Below are 19,937 nucleotides of genomic sequence, written 5' to 3'. Positions count from 1 at the left end.
TTCCAAACCCAAGACAAAGGCATTCACTGCATTATATCTGAGGTTGCTATCCTAGCCCGGCACATTTTATGGATGAAGACATGGAGACCTAGAAGCCAAAGCTGCTTGCCCAGTCTCAGCACGGCTGGGAGGGAGTGTGCAGGGGATGGCTTTACTTTATGAAAAAGATACTCAAGGGTCTTAGGTGAGAGGCACCAGGGACCTCAGCGACTAGCACTTTTGCATTGTGGTGCGCCCTGACGGCCTTGGGTCGACATGCTGGCCTTCTGGTGGACAGCCTCCCCCTTTCAGCTTCAGATCACTCTGGGATCAAAGCATCGATGGGCGTCATTTCTGCTCAGGTCTCCACAGCACTCACAGGTCCTGCATCTTGGTCCTGGGCCTTTTGTGGTGAGAAAGTGACCTTATGCTTTTATCTGGTGTCACAGCTCTGATGTTGAACCCATTGATTGTTGGGTTTTCTAGGTAGAGAAGTCATCTGCAGTGGCTCCGTTTGGTCCTTTCCTCTCGTGTCCTGTCCCTTGCTTTCTTTGGTGGAGGGCTCAGGTCTCCACGACACGTTATTCCTGATAGTGCTGGCGGCAGTCTTGTCTTCTTTCTAACCTCACTGGCATTTAATGAGTCTGTGTGAAGCAAGTGTTTGCTGAAGGTTTTTCTCATCAACCTTTTAAAGTTAAGGTGTTAATCTAGTTTTGGTTTTCTGAGATTGTATCTGCTGCATTTCCTCACAAGTGAAGCTAGTGCTTGGGTTTTTTTTTTTTTCCTTTATTATATGGGGAGTGACCTTGGACCAACTTTGTGTGTGTAGGACAAACCTTATTTGGGCATAATACATTATTTTAATATTGTCCAACCATTTCTAAAAAATGGTTCTGAGTATACTTCTGCCACTTTATGTTTATATAAAGTGATATTCTTAGCATTGGTGATCCTTATAGCATTGACGATTATAAAATGAGAATACCTATCAATTCTGCAGATCTGACAAGACATTCTAAGTTTTACAGCATTGAAGATCCAGGCAAGATTATGTAAAATACATAAACACACTCATTGCACAAAGATGCAAAGTTGCTTTCATCCTTAATAAATGTAAAGTCACATGTTTTTAAATACATTTTTATTATTATCAGTAAATGTTAGATTTGCATACCTATATGCCCAGGGTTATGTAAAAAAAATAATAATTTCTTGGTCCCAAATGGGAAAAGTTTAAGAAGCCCTACACTAATCACAGCTCAGGCAATCCAGCACCTTCCTGTCTTTCTAAGAGCCACTGTGGAGGGAAGCCTACACAATTCTTCTGGCATTTCCATAAAGTAAGCTTTCCTCTTCTCTACCCTTTCCTCCTCCTCCTCCTCCTCCTCCTCCTCCTCCTCCTCCTCCTCCTCCTCCTCCTCCTTCTCCTCCTCCTCCTCCTCCTTCTCCTCCTCCTTCTCCTCCTCCTCCTCCTCCTCCTCCTCCTCCTCCTCCTCCTCCTCCTCCTCCTCCTCCTCCTTCTCCTCCAGGAGCAACCTGAGGATGTTGCTCTGGACACTCACTGCCTGCTTTGCCAATGGGAGGTGCTCCTATTCACAGGCACACTCCCCAACCCCCACCCCCACCCCCTACCTCCACTCCACCCTGCTCCAGGGCAATAAGCATCCTGCATAGCTCCAGGACCTGCCTTGCCTCTTCTCCTGTGCACAGAGCACTAACTACTTAGCGTATCTCTGTGGGCACAGTTGAGCACAAGGCCTAAAGGCCAGAGAGGTGCAGGTCTGAGGCTTTATTTCAGACTGTAGTCTGAGCAGAAGCCTTGGTTCTAACCTTCACCAGGTTTAGGGGTATCTGTCTACAAGGACAGAACAGAACTTTAGCCCTTTGCCTTCTTGCTCTTATCTGTAAAATACATCGCCAAATGCTGCCTGGAGTTTGGGACCTGGCACTCTACTAGGCACAAAGGCCGAGGCAGACCTTCCACAAGCTTTGCTATGGGGATATGGTTCCTACCAATGGTACAGTCATGAGATCTCCAGCTCTCTCAGAGTTAAGGGACAAGGCAGTCAGCACCCACGAGGAGAGCTGCCTGGGGCCTCTGGATGCTGATAAAAGATGCTCCAGGACCATGAACTCAGGGAAATGAGAACCCAGTCTACCCACACGTTCCATTGCTGGGCTAAATGGGAATGAGAGCCTGCAAGGTGTCTGCTGGACTCTGGCCTTCAGCCCACTCCTCCTCTTCCTCTTGTTCTCCTTCATCCTTTGGCATCCCTATCTGCCCTTCCATCCTTCTCTCTCCTGCCTGCTTTCTCATCTCTTTCCACCATTGCTTCAGTCTCTTCTCCCCCTTCTGTGTCCTCCTCTCTCCTCTACTTTCTATCACAAGTCTTTCCCACTCAACAGAGGGTGGGAGACACAGTCCAGCCCCTGCTGAGGCTCCCTAGGGTTGCTGAATGGTTGAGTGGCAGTCCCTTGGCTGTGAGACATTTGTTCCCCAGAATGGTCTTCTCATGTTTCCTCCTGGCCACAGAGAAAGCTCTGAGTTGGGGGGTAGCAAGTTTTTAAGAACCCAGCCTGAAACTAGCCATGGGGACTTCTGGCCTTCCTGGAGTCAGAGCGGGGCCTGCCCCCCACCCCACCGCCTCATCCAGACTCTGGAGGCACATGCATTTATTAAAGGGGGGGGGGTGGGAGACCAGGAGGTGGGGCTGGGTGTGGGGAAGGCATCGCTGGTTACCCAATGTCACTTCTTAGAGTTTAACTTCTTAAAGCCAGCGGTCTTCTTACTGCTCCTCCTCATTTTGGTGAAAGGCTGCAGTTCTATTTCAGGCGGTTTGACCCTAAATACATAATGGGGAGATGCAGGCACTAAACACCAAGGGAGCGGGCAGAAAGCCTGGCTTAGCTGATGAGGGCGTGACCCTAGAGGGAGAGTGGCAGGGGTCAGATCTCTCTTGGGCCCGTAGTCTGATCCTAGCACTTTTCTATCTTTCTGGAAAGGGGGACACTGCAGAATTGGTATTTGGTCCCCTGTCACCATGACCAAGAAACTTGCTGGAGTTGAGAGCATCCTCCATCCTTCTGACAGATGAATCTGGATTTGGGGCCTTGCTACAAAGTGTACAACCCTGACACCCAGTGGGACACTGTGCAAAACAAGGCTGTCAATCAAGGGCTGGGCTAGCCTACACCCATAGGGACACAGATTACCAAGGCATAAGGCATGCTATGGAAGGCCTTCATGGCCTGTGTCCAAGCTGGGGAATCCTGAAATGAGCCATCCCTAATCTGCCAACTAGAGTCATGGGGAAAACATACTTCTCAGGGGAGGGAGGTGGTTCTTTTTCTATTTTGTCCACAAGCGCCACTGAAGAGACACTTCCTTCATAATCATCAGATGGGGGTTTTTTAGTTGACTCAGTATCATCCAGGTTTGTGACATAGGTTGACATGCTGCAGGGGAGGGTGACAAGATGACATAGCTTAGGGGGTCAGAGGTGAGAGTCCAGAGTTCACTGAGTGCTATCCCACCCTGTTCCAGACACCAGAGGGACTAACAGAACACTCTTCTTCCCAGTTGTTACGAGGGAGAAAGTGTTTGTTCTTGGAACCTGAGGACCATTGGAGGTCAGTTTAGCTTCTGTGAAGGACTGCATAGCGCCCCCTCCCCCCAATGCTACCAGCTCCTGGGTCCATACTACACTGAGCATGTGCAATGCCCACAGGTTACAGATGGCTTTGCAAAGCAGCAAAGGAGAGCTGAGTAGAGGCCATCATGCAGTACTGTTGGCCAAATGTATCCCCTAAATTTATATGCAGAAACCCCAACCCCAGGGCCCTAGAATGTGGCATCAGTAGAGACACAATAGTTGAGATATAGTCTTTCTGAATAAGGTGGGCCCCTAATCCTGCATGACTAGTGTCACATCAGGGTAGTACTGTCACCAAAGCCAAAGAGAGGCGAGAATGTGACTTGAGAGGGACTATGGCCCACCTATACCTGGGTTCAGTCTCCAGTCCCAAGAACTGAGATGGCACACCTCTGCTGCTTAAGCCACACGGTTTGGCTATTCTGGATGCTTTAAAAGCGTCATGCCTGCAGGGCAAACAGATCATTGACATGAACTGCACTCAGTTCTCAAAACTGGCAGTCCATCATCAAGGAGCCAAAAGACTGAGTGCCTGCTGACACTCATGGATGACATCCTCATGGATGGCAACCTCTCACTCTTGTCACACGGCAGAATGGGGACACTAGCTTGTAGGTATTTACTTGTGGTGTCTCTGCTCTTGTGGCCTAGACACTTCCCAGAGTCCACTTTCCTAACTCCATCACCGTGGAGCTAAGGATTTCAGCACATGAACCTGTGGAACATGGCAGCTTGCTACAGCCCCCTCTCTTCACTAGTCCCTGGCCACCTCCTGTTGTGACTCAGCTGGCCCCACCTCTTCTAAGGTGGGCAGAAGAGAGGGGTGCAGTACAGTGACCCAGGGGTGAAGAACCCCCTCATAACTGAAAGCACCCACAAGCACAAGCAAGCTTTCACTTGATGTTCATAAAGATCATGGCTGTTCACAAATCCTTTGAGGTTCTCACACAGGAATTAGCATTCTGTAGTATCTTTATGAGGCCTCACTCCAGTCTGTAAGACATGGGGAGCTTGATAGTTTATAAGATGCTCTGTCCCTCATAGATTGCCTGTAGTTTACCAAGTGCTGTTGGGCACTGGGCATGGCTCATGGCAGCTTGCCAAGTGCTCTGCTGTTTGGGAGGAGCGGGTCTGAGAGCAGGCCCAGCAGTTTCTGAGACCCTCTCTAGTTCACAGGACACTCAGTAGCTCCCAATACCCACTGTGACTTATCAGGGATATGGGCAATTTACAAAGGACTTTGTCTTTCACACACTTCATAACTGTTTGCTGTGTTCTCTGTGGTCCACTGAACACATTACAGTTCGTACAGCATTAAGTTTATGGGGCCAAGACGGTTTTCAAGTTGTTTTTGTTACTGCAGAGTATGGCTGTTTCTGGTAGATTTTGATTGTCTCCTGTAAAAACAACCCTGAGATGGTTATGTCCCATCCCTTCAGGCCAGGACCGAGGTACAGAGAAGATAAAGATCGTGGTTGTAGTGTAGCCTGGATTTATTTGCTATTTATGGCACATCCCTTTCCTTGCTGGCCCTCAGTTTCTCCGTCCATAAGGTGTACATGCTGTGTGCCAGGATCTCCTAGCTCAGGGTCCTGGGTTGCTTTTCTATACACAGACACCCAACAAGACTCTAGCAATAGAGAACAGAGAACTTGGAGCCCACAGTTCCACACTCCTCTCCCTGATGACCATGTCATGTTCTATAGGCAGCAAAGGACCCCAAGACACCACAGACACACTTGCAAGTGTTACACGACTGTACTCTGCTGCCACAAAAGGTAAAGCAAAAGCAACAGCAGCAGCCTGACCAAGATCTCCCTACTGAGCTTCCATAGCAGCAGGAACAGACAAAAGCAAACAAACAAACAAACAAACCCCTGTCTTTCAAGTGTCCCTGCCTCTGTAGAAAGTCTTCTCAACCTGATGGGGAACTGCTACCAACTTGGGGGCAGGGGGCTAAGTGTTCTTCTCCCTCCCCAATCAGGTTTAACATCTCTTCCCTGACTGATCCTATTTTTCACTTTATTTGCATACCCACATTCAGCCAATCAGGGTCCAGCGGGTACCCAGTACAATCAGATGTTCTGGGGATTGCAGAGACAGAACTGTTGCCAGAGGGAGGAATCAAAAAAAAAGGGAGACTTCGGGTTGGGCTGCAGCCAGTTGTCCATCCTCACTGAAGGAAGGCCACTCACTCTCAGTGATGGCTGGCTTCAAGACAGGCAGGGGACAGAACTGTCCCTATGCACAGAGTCCGTTTGAGCTGCTACTTCGGCAGCAGGTGAGAATTCCTTCTTGAGCTGCTTCCGGCTTTCAAGCCCTGCTGCTCTGGGTGTTCCTGCTGTTGAACTAGCAGATTTGTTCTGCAAGGGCCTGCTCTGGGTTGATGTCCTGAAGCCCTCTAAGAATGTTTAAGCTGTAACACTTCTCAGAGCTGAAAGAGCTCTTGGCTAGCATCTTTCTGCTACCAAGAACTCAAACTGGATCTATTTAAATGGTCAAAACCAGTGTGTCAACCAGTTTAAGGATGTTTCATCCAGTTTAAATCTGTTAATCCCAAATTGGCAACAAAGGCACCTCCTGGTGGCTGTCCTCAGTGGCTGCCCACTCCATCCTTGGAGGAGGGTGGGATAAGGACCAGGTAGAGGGAGGCAAGGACGTTCCCATTAGTCATTTCTCTACTACACTGGGGCCTCCTATACACACAGGCACCTTTGGAGCCTACTGCAGGTTAAGCCCCTTTGTGTTTCTAGGGTACCAATCAGCCTCCCTGAATATCTTACACTGCTCTATCCTAGTCCCTCTTGTAGCTACCTCCTTGGTAGAGTATGAGCGTGGCAGGGTAACACCTCTCTGCTCACATATACTGGTGCTTACAAGCCACACATGACCTCCCTTTGCTGTCCCCAGCCCTAGAAGGCTGAGGGTAAATGTCATCCGTATTGTGTGCAGGTGGACACAGACTCACTCAGGCTTCTCATTAACTGACCACATTCTACATGTGTTTCCCACTGAGCACTCCAAAACCATGAGGTCATGTGGTGGGACCTCCACAGACTTCCCATGAATGGATTCGCAACCTCAGGGTGAAGCATACTGACAAAACCCAAATCAGCTCCCCAGGGGGAGCTGGCGTCACGCTAGAAAACTGCATCTAGGCATGGTGGCACACACCTTTAATCCTAGCACTTGGAAAGTAGAGGCCAGCATATCTCTGAGTTTGGGGCCAGCCTAGCCTACAGAACAAGTTTCAGGACAGCCAAGTCTAACAGAGAGGAGCCATGTCTTGAAAAACCAACCAACCAACCAACCAAAAAACAAAGAAACAAACAAGATAGACACCTTTAGGTCTGTGTGGGAATGGACTTAACTTGGTGCTGTGGGGGTGTTCAACAGGTGGCGCAGGTCTGCATACAAATGTTACAGATAACAGTTATCCTAAGTTTGATCATTGTTTACCACTTAACAGATCTCATTAACAAACCCTTTTTGTGGAATCCTTAAGAATTTGCAAGACTGAGTGTTCTCCTCATTTTAAAGGCAAAGAGACAAAGGTTTGGGAGCCCACATGACTACTTGACAGCCACCAGAGAGTACAGAGCAAAGCTGGCTCCAACTGTGTCTTGGGACCCCTGACGGAGCAAGTTTCCCAGGAACCTGCACCACAGATCACAGTGGGATCCGGAACCTGCTAGTGCTCGCTGGACGCAGACCTTAGCATAAAGCTCAGGCTCCTCAGAGAAGGCCTTCTACCACTCACCAGTGCCAGCCTGGACACGCTTAGGAGGAGGCAGCGCCTAGGTGGATGCTCATTACCTAAGCCTCCTCCGCCAGTGACTGTGAGGCCCTCCTGGCAACCCAGCAGAAAACAAGCTGAATGTGTGCATAAGCTGCACATGAGGGGGAAGGCTGGACCTCCTGCCCCAAAAAGTGTGTTTCTGATATCTCCAGCTGAGTGGGGCACTGGGCAAAGAAGCAGTGCCTTGCTTCTCACACCGCCCTTTAGCCAAAGTTATGGCTCAAAGAGACAAACAGCGCGACCTTGTAAACCTCTTCCTGCCTGCTCGTCCCTCTCCCCCTGCCCACCTGCAAACCCCTCTGTTTGCTCAGGGGACTGTAGAGAGACTGCACCCCACTTCCGCATTCTGGCTTTTCCCCACCTCACCCTCTGGCACCACCGGCTCTCCCACCCACTGTCCCTCCTGGGATGGCTTGTCCACTCTTACTTGAATTTGTAGTTGTCTGGCAGGAAGTAGCCCATCTTGCAATCCTGTTGAGCCCGGAAGATCTGTTTCAGCAGATTCTGCTTGCTGAAGCCGTAGCCATTTAGCACACAGCCCCCAAATAGGAGCTTGCCCCCAGCAAACATCTATTGGAAAACAGGAAAGAAATGAAATAAGAAACACCCCCAGTATATTGACATAGTAACATGACTATACTGACAGCCAAGTTCCAAGTCTTAGTTGGACTGGACACAGGCTGCTTCCTCAGAGATGGTTTAGGATTCAGGCCTTTGATAGCATGGGAAATCACACTAGCCTCCATCAGCAACCAAGGGAGACATGATTGAGCCTGGCCCCTGCATAGGCCCTCCTGAGTCACAAGGCAGCCCAACCTGCCCAGCTTTCAGCCCCTACTGGGAGCCTTTCAGATGTATACTTCATACCTCCCCTAGGTTGCAGAAAGGTCACAGTTTTACCCACCTACAGACTCCTACCCACCTGCCTACAGCTGTCTACCCCCATTCTGCTTCAAAACCACATATCAAGATGCACTGTCCAGCTCATCCTATGGAATGGGGGTTTCACACCCTCTACTCTCTGTGTATATCATTCTCCAACATGGACACCGGTCATGCTAGGCATGGTTATTCATCATAACATTATTATAAAGGAAAAGAAAAAGAGGGAGAAGGGAGAGATGGAAAGAACCTTCCAATAAAAGCAGCAAGGTTAGTGATAACAAGGTAAAAATGCTGGTGTTGCTTGCTCAAGATGTGGAAAGGTGCTCTATAGTTGGAAAGGTGCTGACCTCAAGTATGCATGTAAAGAAAGACAGCAAAGTCCAGACTCGATAATGTTAGGTGGGTGTGGCCTAGCCGGGGCTCCAGAACTTAAGTGCCAGATAGAGGAGTTAAGAGCCTGGGTGATATGAAGGCGCCATTTGTTTCTAGATTGTATACCTGAGTTTTCAATAAGCATATAAGGTTTGAGAATCTCAGTATAATTTAATAACAATCAGTTGAGTAGACTTGATTCTCTGTGTGAATGTCACCCAACCCCTCCACCTCCTGGGATGGGGGGGGGGTGGAAGTCTGTTGGGTGGCTCTCAGTCAGTCCTGCTCTCTGGGCCTCAATATGGATGGAAGAAGATCGGCAGGTCTTGTCCTCTTCTCCCTGATCTGGCTGAGACAGTGGGGGCTGGTGATAAATGTCTAGCCCTTAGCAAGGCCCCCTGCTCACCAAAACCATCCCGTGTATCACCGCAAACTTCTTCACCATTAGGGGAGGATCCTTCTGCAGCGGGCTGTCCAGGTCATACCGCAGCAGGCGGTAAGGGTCATGCCGGCACTGCCAAATAGACATGTGGGAACTGGTCATCCTGATGCAAGAAGATCCATGTTAACTTTCCCACATCCATCACTGTCCTGAGAGGAGGTGTCCAGATCAGCTCTGAGCCTGTGCAGGGAAGTCATCACTAAAATGACTCCTCTTTACAAGTCACCACTAGATTCGCCCAGGGATCTGTGAAATATGATGTCCCTCACTCTGGAAGGTCTGCTATGTTGCCCAGCTCAGAGAAGCCTTTACCCCACCTCTCACTGGCTGCCCCTCTTGACCCCTTTGTGGTCTTTAGTCATTGTGGGACTCGAGCATGAATGAGCAGCTATTAGCCAGGGCAGAGGGCAGTTCTCTGTGAGGTCCAGCACTACCCTCCAAGCCTGTCTCCAAGACTCACTGCCTCTTCTCCATCTCCTACTACTTCAGGTCAGAGCTTGGCCCCATTCACGCTGCCTGTGGCTGTAATAAGACACCCAAGCATTTTATTCCTTAGGAATAATTATTAGTGAATAATTAATAGCCCCCAGATGAACTATAGTCAACTGTACATTCCCATGAGGAATTTCTATAGAACACGTGAGCCCAGAGCAGGTTCTTAGTGAACATTCTCTAGATGGAAGTAAGCTGGAAATGAAATGGGGAAGGAACATCTGATTTCAGGAGGGCTCTAAATTCTGAGCTTCCGGAGCTAATATCCAGGCCTGAGGGTAGATATGGGAGGCCGCACTCCTAGAGCAGATCGCTACCCCAGGGTCCTCACATAGATTCAGAACTCTGCAGCAACAGGCTCAAGGGGCGAGGCAGCTTGGAAAATTTCCCTCGCCCATATGTCCACACGAGTCTGGGGACTCAGCCTTCCACCATTGCTAACACCGTTTTGAATGAAGGCACACTCAGCGTGATGAGGATGGACTTAAGAGGGAAAGAGGTTTCCTGTGCCCTAACCCTTATGCTTTAGCACCCCTTAGACTTAAAACTGGGACCTCAAGCTGTCCTCATCCCTGCACGAGCCACACTGCCAGGGACACTCAGCTGCCTGGCAAAGTCCTGAGCATCCTAGGGGCTCATTCTGACCCCAGGAGGCAGAAGTCACACATTCCAGAGCTGTCCTGTCACGGCCCTCTCCAGGGACCATTGTCGCTACAGTCATACTGGGACTGACTCGTGCTGAACCAGTGGCAGGTATTCAGAACCTGACACAAGCCCAACACACTGGGGAACATGGGAACCGCCCACAGACATTTGCTGAAATGTGAGAGCGTGGGGGGTGGGCATTGTCTTTGACCATTCAAACCAGCTGTAGACATAAACTGCTAAATGCTCTGATAGAAAAGGGCCTTGACCTTGTCTCAAGGGGCAGAAGCAGCACCTGCCCTAGTGTGGTGACATTGATCCTGAAAGAGGAGAATGAGCAGGAGAGAGACGGTGGGACAAAATGCTCCAGACAGAAAGAGCAATGTGTGCCAAGGCCCTGGAAAGAAAAGGAACTGACAGACATCAAACCCATCCTCCTACAGTGGGGTCATTTTGGGTTCTGCCCCCCGCTGGCCTTAGCCTGATAGGCCACCTCACATGGCCCTGGACCAACCTGGATGCAGGGTGAAGACCGGCCCTGCTGCAGATGGCTATACAGTGTATCCATCAGCCACTGCAGCTGTGCGGTGAGCGTGGGATCCTGGCTAGACATTATTCCAAATACCAGCACTTGGTTGGGGTCCCGGGGTGCAGACAGGAAACGCTCCAGCTCCAAGTCGGACACCAGGGGTGCCTTCACAATACATTTGCAGCCAGCCCGGATGTCTTCCTTGAGAATGAGCCTCCGCAGCACCAGTGGGCAGTCAGAGGGTGAGGCTGCCCATCTGGTGGGGCTGCGCACCTCTCTGCGCTTCCCTCTATAAGGAGGAACACAGTGGTAGGAGCCTGTGGGCAGGCCTCAACCCCTCCCCAGACAGCTCTTGCTTCTATACAGAAAGAAGCCCACTGCAGTGCCTGGGCTATGGGCAGGTCCTGGGCTAGTCCCTCTAACAGTGTGAGGGACCCCTAGCTACTCCAGGCCTCAGTGCAAAAGAAGTTACTCAGCTTGCATCTCAGAGCCATTCCTGACTGTGACTCCACACCCCACATTTCAGCAATCCCCCCACAAGCCTCTTCCCCAGCTTAAGACAGACCCAGAATCTGACTGTCCTCCACTGCCACCAGTATAGTCCAGCCTCTGATCACATCTTAAGTGGTGCCTAAGGGTTTGGCCTTCCTTCCCTCATCTCTCAGAGCCACTGAGGGATTCTGTCAGAATCTGACTCGGTCTTTGGAAGCCTCCCTGGGCTTTCTTCCAGTTAAGGCAGTGGCAGGGTGCACAAGTTCCAGTCCTGCTTCTCACTCCCCCTAAGCCTCCACACCCCTCTCAGTACTCTCACTCTACTCGCCATGCTAGGGCCACACTGGCTTCTGCTTAGGCCTTTGGTTTTGCCCTACAAGCCTACTCTCTTGCCACCTTTAAATCTATTGAAATGCGACCTTCCTAGTGACTTTCTAAGCACCCCATTGAATGTTTCCACCTCAACATGCTTTCTTGCCTGCTTTATCTTTCTCTCAAGTACTTCTTGCTGTTTAACATACCATTTCCGCTCTTATTTTATCTATTCATAGTCATCATATATCATATCACCACCACCACCACCAGCATCAGCATCATCAGCATCATCATCATCATCATCATCATCATCATCATCATCATCATCTCTCTGTATAGACCTGGCTATTCTCTGTAGAACAGGCTGGACTCAGATTCAGAGATCCACTTGCCTCTGCCTCCTAAGTGCTGGTATTAAAGGCATGCACTGCCACCAGCAGCAGTGTCCTCTTATTTTTATTATTAAACTTTTCTATCTTACTACAAGTTCCAAGAGATCAGCTACTTGCAGTGCTTTGATTGGTGGACTACAATAGAGCACTTGGCCCAACAAAAAAAAACGCCATAGAGATTCGAGAACACTCCAGCATTTATCAGCCTCCTGCGATGTGCTGACACAATGTAGGCACCGTTAGACATAAAGTACTGCTCTGAGTTTCCCTCTCATGATTGCCGTTTTACACAGTATTTTACAGGGTCTATAGCCCTTGGAATAGGCATTACCTTGGCTAATTTTGTATCCCACAGCATAGGCAAGACAGAACAGTTATCACCACGTACAGGTCAAATACAGAAAGCATCTTCCCATAAGGGGAATGGTCTGCCCAAGTTCAGCAAAGCGTTTGAAGTAGCAAGGCCTCAGATTAGCAAGGCCAAGTCATCCCAAGACAAGAGCAAGGCCTGTGAGTCACCACTCATTAGTCAGTTGGTTTATTTTAAATACATTCATTTTATTTTAAATGTGAGTGTTTTGCCTGCATGTATGTGTGTGCACAGTGAACTGAAGAGGCCATCTGATTCCCTGGAAGTTACAGATGGTGTGAGCCACCACTCGAGTGCTGGGGACCGAAACTGATCCTCTACAAGAGCAACAGGCACTCGTAACTGCAGAGCCATCTCTCCAGCCACTCATTTATTTTTGACACATGGTCTTGGTAAGTATCCCACACTGGCTTTGAGCTCATGGTAATCCTCCTGCCTCAGCCTTCCTGGTGCTGGGATTGTGGGCATACACTGCCACACCTGGCTTTACAATTCATAATTCTTCAGAGGAAATTTAATGATGGTAAATACTTGCAGACCAAAGTTGGTAAGAACATCTGCTTAGGGGAGAGGGGAAGAACACAGCGAAGTAGGATGCATTTAGTTTATGTGCGGGTCCTGGATTTGATCCACAGCACCAAATATATAATAAAAATAAAGTAGAGTATCTCTTTTTTAAGAATCTAAACACCCAGGAGGAATGTTAATTCTATTCATCATGGTTTATACCAGAGTAAATTCAAAGTGATCAAGGCTTTTAATGTAGGAGAAATAGACTCTACAATTTCTTACAATTTAGAATAGAGGCAAATAGAACAAACTCTTCTCTTATTATTCTCCTAGACAGGAGCTCCTACCCCAGCTGTGGTGAGCAAGTAGCTACTATGTGAAGACCTGGGAGTGGATTAGGAAAGCCAACATTTGGGGCTGGACAGGTGACTCAGTGAGTGAAGTTCTCATTGTTCAAGAAGAGGACCCGAGTTTGGGCTCCTGACACCCATATAAAACACTGGGCATGGTGGACCACACATCTAACTCCAGTGCTGGAGTTAGGCAGAGACAGACAGATCCCCAGGGCTTGCTGGCCAGCTAGTGTAGCTAAACTGCAAGCATCAAGGTTACTGAGAGACCTTTCCTCAGAAAGTTAGGTGGACAACAACAGAGGAAGACACTGAGGTCAATTCCTGACCTCCACATGCACACTTATAGATACGCACATAACACCACACACACACACACACACACACACACACACACACACTTTAACATATGATAAACTGGGACCAAATCAATTTACCAACAAGGACTCAGAACATGTTCTCAAAACTTTGGAAACAGGGAAGTCACCAAGAACACCAGGAAAGGAATACCAAAATTGTTCTTCCACAAAAGTTGGCAACAAAGTTATGGAAAGACGGAGGCAAACAGACAGGCAGACAAGCTGACTATAACCTTAGGAAAGTTCATGAATGAGAATTGCCAAGCTTTGGTTCAAGGAAGCTGGTGTCTGAGCTGTCTTCTCTACCACTCTTCTTAGTTCATGTCCTGTTATGAAGTGGGGATGTGGATCAGGTTCAAGGAATGATGGTGGTGTAGCTGACCTGTCTAAGGCTGAGCTCAGGGTCTGCTGTGAGCAGCCCCAGCAAGTATTTGTTGGAAGCACTTGTCATAGTCAGTTTCATCTGTCAACCTGATATCGGGGTAGAGAAAGCCTCAGATGAGAAACCGCCTCCCTCAGAGTGGCCTGAGCACGTCTGTGTCTGTTCCTTTATTGCTGGTTGATGTGGGAGGGCCAAGCCCATGGTGGCTGATGCCATCTCTGGGCAAGGAGACTTGGGCTGTATATGAGAGGCAGCTGAGCAAGCCAGGAAAAACAAGGCAGTGAGCAGTGTTCCCTCCATGGTCTCTGCTTCCGTTCTTGTCTCGTCTGTTACCTGTACGCCAAATAAATCCTTTTTTCTTCCAATTTTATTTTGGTCAGTCCTTATTGCAGTGAAGGCAAAAAAAAAAAAAAAAAAAAAAAAAAAAAAAAGTCAGATGAGACTGTGTGTGCAAGGAAAGTACACAAGTACAGACCTTAAAAAAAAATCCCAGCAAATGGAAAAAAAGATGTGGGAAGAGCCAGGTAGATGACAAAATGGAGGCTTTAAAGTCTCCCAAGGACACTGAAGGATCTACATGTCAGGCTGGAGAAAATCCCAAGAACACCCTCATCTTTCACCTCTGAAGCTATGCAAATAGAGTGTGAACACTGATGCACAGCTGTGGAAGGCCTGGGCGAAGACTCAGAGTAATGCCCCACACAGAGCCGTCCGCAGCAGCTTTAGTGTCCAGGGGCTCTGTGTCAGGCCATCAGCTGGCCGCTAGGGTGACTGAGTGGAGACTTTAAGGACTGTGCAGTAAAAACAGAGCCCTTGCAAAAAGAGTTTATAAAAGCTACTAAACAAATCTGGCACAAAGAACCCTAGGGAAAGAGAGATGGTCTTCTACAACTACTATATTTAAAATAATCAGTTTTCAAGAAAAGGCTATGAGGGGTATTCAAAGAAATTATAAATAGAAACTGCTCCTTAGGAAACTTAGATATTGGATCTCCTAGAAGAGGGACTTAAATTAATTTTTAGATATATTGAAAGCAAATTATGGAACAAGAACTAAAGGAATCCGGAAGAACAGTGTCTCATCAAACAGAGGCTATCAGAGAGACAGAAATTAAAAAAAGTAAAACAAAACAAAACGAGAACTGAATGCACAGAGATGAAAAGAAAAACTCTGCAGTGACTCTCAGCAGAAAAGGGAGGATTAAGGAAGTGTGAAGATAGTAAGCCTGGTACAAAGCACTCTTTGCCGTTTTTACAATTGAATTGTCAACAGATAGGAACATATGTGCAGTGGTGCTGAAAACCCAGTACTCAAGAGCCCAGCCTAGGCTATTCTTAGACCCTGTCTCAAACAATAACAACACACACACACACACACACACACAAAGAGAGAGAAACTTGAGAGCAAAAGAAGAGAAATTTATCATTTTTTTAGAGATAAGATTGACATTAAATAAGCAAATAATATACAAAAAATATAAATAACACCACATTCTCTGTTTTAATACATGTTCTCCATAAGTGATGTATTTTGGACTCAAATATACAACTAAGTTGAAAGTAATAGATTGGAAGAAAACATATCATACAACTAATAATTAGAAGAAATCAGGAGTATCTACACTAATACCAGGGAAAAAGTAAGTAAAAAGATCATTATAGAAAGGGACTGGAGAGACTGCTCGGTAATTAAGAGCTTGGTTCCCAGCAGTTACACTGAGTGGCCCCAGGGGATCTGACAGGTCTCTTCTGTCCTCCACAAATACTTGCACTCATGCACAAGTAATAAAATGAAACAAAAATTGAATTAAAGGAGAACTTAATAATGGAGAGAAGTTATTCCACCTAGAACCACACTGATTATATCAGCATGCACTGTTCAGCGAGTCCTAAATACATAAAGGAAAAGTGGCAGAGCCGAGGAGACACCACTAGGGATACTACAGACATCAAGAAGGCCGGGCACACGGGGCTCAGCCAGCAAAGGCACCTACCACAGCTTGGCAACCTGTTTGATCCTGGAGATAGAGCCTACTTCAGCAAGAATCTACCTGTTCTCTGACTCCTCCTTGTATGCGGTGGTACAAGTGAGTATTCACACACACGAAATAAGCATTAGAAGTTTTCAACAGAAGGTCCTTGGGGTGGGGGTGGGGGACGGGACTAGGAACAACTCCATGTCGTATAAATCCAATGACTTGGATGACCAATTCCCTTAGAGAACTGAATTACTAAATACTCATTCAAGAAAAAGCAAGTACTCTAGCAAGCTCTATATTTATAAAAGCACTATATTTATTTTTAAAAGCTACCTACAAAGGAGACTTCTGCGGAAGAGGTGCAAAGAAGAAAAGGTTCTCTGTTTTTAATGTTGAGGAAACAACTATATAGCCATGTGCAAAACAAATTTCAACTCATACCTTATACAAAATTATTTCGAAATAGAAGCAGCATGAAACATAATCTAGGGGTTGGGGAGATGATTTGGTGGCTAAGGGTGTTTGCTGCACAAGCAGGAAGACCTGAGTTCAAATCCACAGCACATAAATAAAAACCAAGGCATGGCCACAAACTCTGATAACCACAGCTGTGAGTGAGTGGAGACAGGATGGCTGGAGCTTGCTGGATGCCAGATGAACTCTAAGTTCAGTGAGAAACCCTGTGCCAAGGAAATAAGGCAAAGAATGATGGAGCATGAATGATGGACATTCAATACCCCCCAACAAATGTGCATATGCCACAATACACACGTAGATATGCATGCATACATACATACATACATACATACATACACACATATCATTATTCTATACATTCTTTTAGAGAAAGCAGAGCAGCATAACACTGGTATGAACATGGAGCAACTGGAGCTCTCAAACACTGATGTGGGGAGTAGAACTTGCTAGAACTTCTGCAGAAAACCTAAAGTCTGTACAGGAAGCTGAGCATATGCACACACACACACACACACACACACACACACACACAGGCACGCACGCACGCATGCACACACATTCCACAGCTTTACAAACTTAACATTTGCCAATCATATAAAAGATAAATGCCAACAGGGGCACAATTGGCAGCACAAAAAGTATGTGGAGCCAAACATCTATAACATCAGAATTCATGGCATGATCATATAATAAATTTTTATACAGCGATGAGAAAGAACAAGTAAATCTCAAATCATAATACTGAGTGAAAAAAAGCCACACTCCAAGAAAACAAACCATATACAACCATTTAAACAAAGTTAAAATAACAGCTAATCTGTGTTGGTCACAATGTTTGTTTGTTTGGTTGGTTGGTTGGTTGGTTTGGTTTTTTTTTTTGGAGATAGGGTTTCTCTGTGTAGCCCTGGCTGTCCTGGAACTCACTCTGTAGACCAGGCTGGCCTCGAACTCAGAAATCCGCCTACCTCTGCCTCCCAAATGCTGGGATTAAAGGCATGCACCACCATGCCCGGCCCACCTATCATTTATAAACCCTCTGAAAAGCCCACAGAATTCCAAACATTACACAGTCACAGAAACTATCTGCAGCGGGCAAAATCACATCCCTGCCAGCAAGCACAAGGCAAATCATAGTCAGCTGTTGTAGACAGTCTGAAGCAGCCCCGTATCCCACACCAGGGATTAAAACAAAAACATAGTCTCATTTTTTTTTATATTTCTGTGTTTTAAAAGAAACCAAACTTCCAAACTTCTCAACAGAACATTGATCTTGTATGTGTATTTCTGCCGCGGCACATGTGTGAAGGTGTGAAGTACAACGTTTAGGAGTCAGCTCTCTCCTTCTACTCTGTGGAGCCATCTTGCCAGCCCCTTTGTAGCAGACGGTCACACTGATCTCCCCAGCACGCACCCCCTGCGCTCCGTCCTGTCACTCCTGGGAGCTGCCCCTGTCTCGCTTCTCCCAACCTTCACCCTCCCTGCAAGTATCACTTTACAGCAGTTTTCCTGACACCCTGATTGAAGACAACCTTGCCAGCTTACTCCCAGTCACTCTGTTCCAGAAATGGGTTAGTCTTTCCTGTCGTGGACTAGAAAGTAAGTATCCCAGCCTTCAGAGGCCTGATGGGCGCCATCACAGACTCAGCATTTCCATGCTATGGGGAAGCAGCTATGGATGGTCCAAAATGACGGATGTGGTTGTGCTCCAATAGGATATCATCAAAGAATACCACTGAGTTCCCTCTCGTTTCATATGTTATAAAACAGCCCTCTTTTGGTTTTCCCCAAAGTACTTAAAAAATCTATAAAAATTAGGTAGCCAGGGTAGGTCTGGCCCGTGAGCAGTCCCTATTATGACACAGTGTTCTGAAACCTTTTCTTATTATCCCCATTGCCATCTGAAATGGCATCATTTGGGGGCCACTGAGATGGTTTATCAAGTAAAGGTGCTTGTGACCAAGCCTGAGAACTCAAGTTCAAGCTCTGGGACCCACACTGAGGAGAAAAGCCATTGCCCTGATGTGACCTTTGGTCTCCACATTCATCCCACGCCGTATGTACACCCATATGTGTGTACACCCATACACAATAAATGTTCAATGATAAAAGATATCAGTTAGACACCTATTCATCTCCTATTTTTCTCCACCCCTCGAGTAGGAGCTACAGAGAGGGGCTTGTGTAGCTCCCCTGCATCCGTACTACCCATCACGTCCCCTGGCTCTATAGAAGAAATGAAGAACTAAGCCAACCTTGGTAAGACTTTGACCTGGACTTTGCCGTTCTTCTTTTGAACATGGGCCAAGGATGTGAGTATAGAATCCTCCTTCAGTGTCTCGTTAATTATGGAGTCCTGTCGGGCTGACTGGATTCGCATATGGTTTTCTCCTTGGTATAAACTTGTCTTACGGATCCGATCCTGATTAGACCCGGGTTTCAACTTGACCCGACTAGTTTCTGTTTCTTTTGGGTTGGGATATTCTAAGGTGAACAGACCTGTCAACAGGAATGCTGTTGTTATTTTCTCAAACTACCAGGTCACCTCTGACTCTGCTTCCTGGCCCCTACCAACTGGACCCTTGGAGTCTGTTTTAGCTCACACTTGCTAACCTTCACTGGCCCCTGTCCAGCCTGCCTTGCTCTGCAGCTAACACACTGCCCCACTCAGCAGTGGGCGTGAATGAACACCTCTCATTTCTACTTGTTCTGCATGACCCACCCTCAACCTTACTTTCTTCAGATGCGCTGTGAGCCTTATCATGTCCACAATACTCCACAGTGAGGTTAGCTACATCCTGTGTTCCCTTCCCTGAGAATACAGTCTCTCAGGTCTGATTTCATCCTCTTCTTTGTTGTGTTATGGGTTTTGTTTTGTTTTCATCTTGCCTTCTCTACTTAGTCCAGTAGACATTTCTGAGGCCAGAGACCTACTGTTCTTTCATTCACCTAGCAAGCCTTTATTAAATGGATGCTGGGAATAAGACAACCCAAGACAGGCCCTCTGCCACTGAGAACTTGTGACAGAGGACAAGAGGATAGTCACAAGATTGGGTAACAAGATTTATAACTAGAGCAGTGTAGAGGACTTTCAGAGCAGCCATGGGAACCATCAGGAAGAGGTGGGGAGCCCCACTTTGTGAGGGAAGTCAAGGAAGGCTCACAAGGGAAAGGCACAATTGAACCAAGTCTCTGCTGCAAAAGAGAGACTCCTTGTAGAAGCTGTGGAGAACATGCCTGCAGTCCAAACTAGGAGACGGTAGCACCTTGTTCCCAAGGGCTACCAGCAGAGAAGAGAGTACAGACATGGAAGGCTCCTGAAGCCTCTCACACAGGGCCTGGGACTGCTCTGTGGCTAGCAGTGGCGGTCTTGTAAAGTGACTAGATTTTTCTCTTCTGAGATCATCCACAGAGGAGAGAGGAACAAGCGCCAGTTATAAAGGATGACAGAGGACATAGGGGACATAGCAGAGAGGACACAGAGGGATGCACAGTCTGTGAGAGGTAGGAAAATAACG

At 47.4% G+C, this 19,937-nt stretch overlaps 1 protein-coding gene across 5 annotated transcripts in view; it reads right to left on the bottom strand.

Moving 5' to 3' along the window:
- Nucleotides 1-1,629: 1,629 nt before the first annotated feature.
- The window catches only part of 4930590J08Rik (RIKEN cDNA 4930590J08 gene), a 50,986-nt gene continuing 32,678 nt past the window's right edge, over nt 1,630-19,937 (bottom strand). For 3 of the 5 annotated variants that reach the window (XM_006506332.4, XM_017321666.2, XM_017321665.2), the window contains exons 13-19: nt 18,675-18,918; nt 10,782-11,085; nt 9,095-9,202; nt 7,859-8,001; nt 3,983-4,078; nt 3,301-3,435; nt 1,630-2,822 (exon numbers count right to left, since the gene is read on the bottom strand). In XM_006506332.4, the coding sequence (XP_006506395.1) occupies nt 2,726-2,822; nt 3,301-3,435; nt 3,983-4,078; nt 7,859-8,001; nt 9,095-9,202; nt 10,782-11,085; nt 18,675-18,918 (1,127 nt within the window). In that variant the 3' untranslated portion in view covers nt 1,630-2,725. The remainder of the gene's footprint in view (nt 2,823-3,300; nt 3,436-3,982; nt 4,079-7,858; nt 8,002-9,094; nt 9,203-10,781; nt 11,086-18,674; nt 18,919-19,937) is intronic. The other 2 variants (NM_198668.2, XM_017321667.2) reach the window with 2 other exon arrangements.

The sequence above is a fragment of the Mus musculus genome, chromosome 6 (genome assembly GCF_000001635.26).
Source record: "Mus musculus strain C57BL/6J chromosome 6, GRCm38.p6 C57BL/6J".
Lineage (NCBI taxonomy): Eukaryota > Metazoa > Chordata > Mammalia > Rodentia > Muridae > Mus > Mus musculus.
The sequence above is the reverse complement of the archived record's forward strand: the minus strand, read 5'-3'. Positions and strand labels throughout refer to the sequence as shown.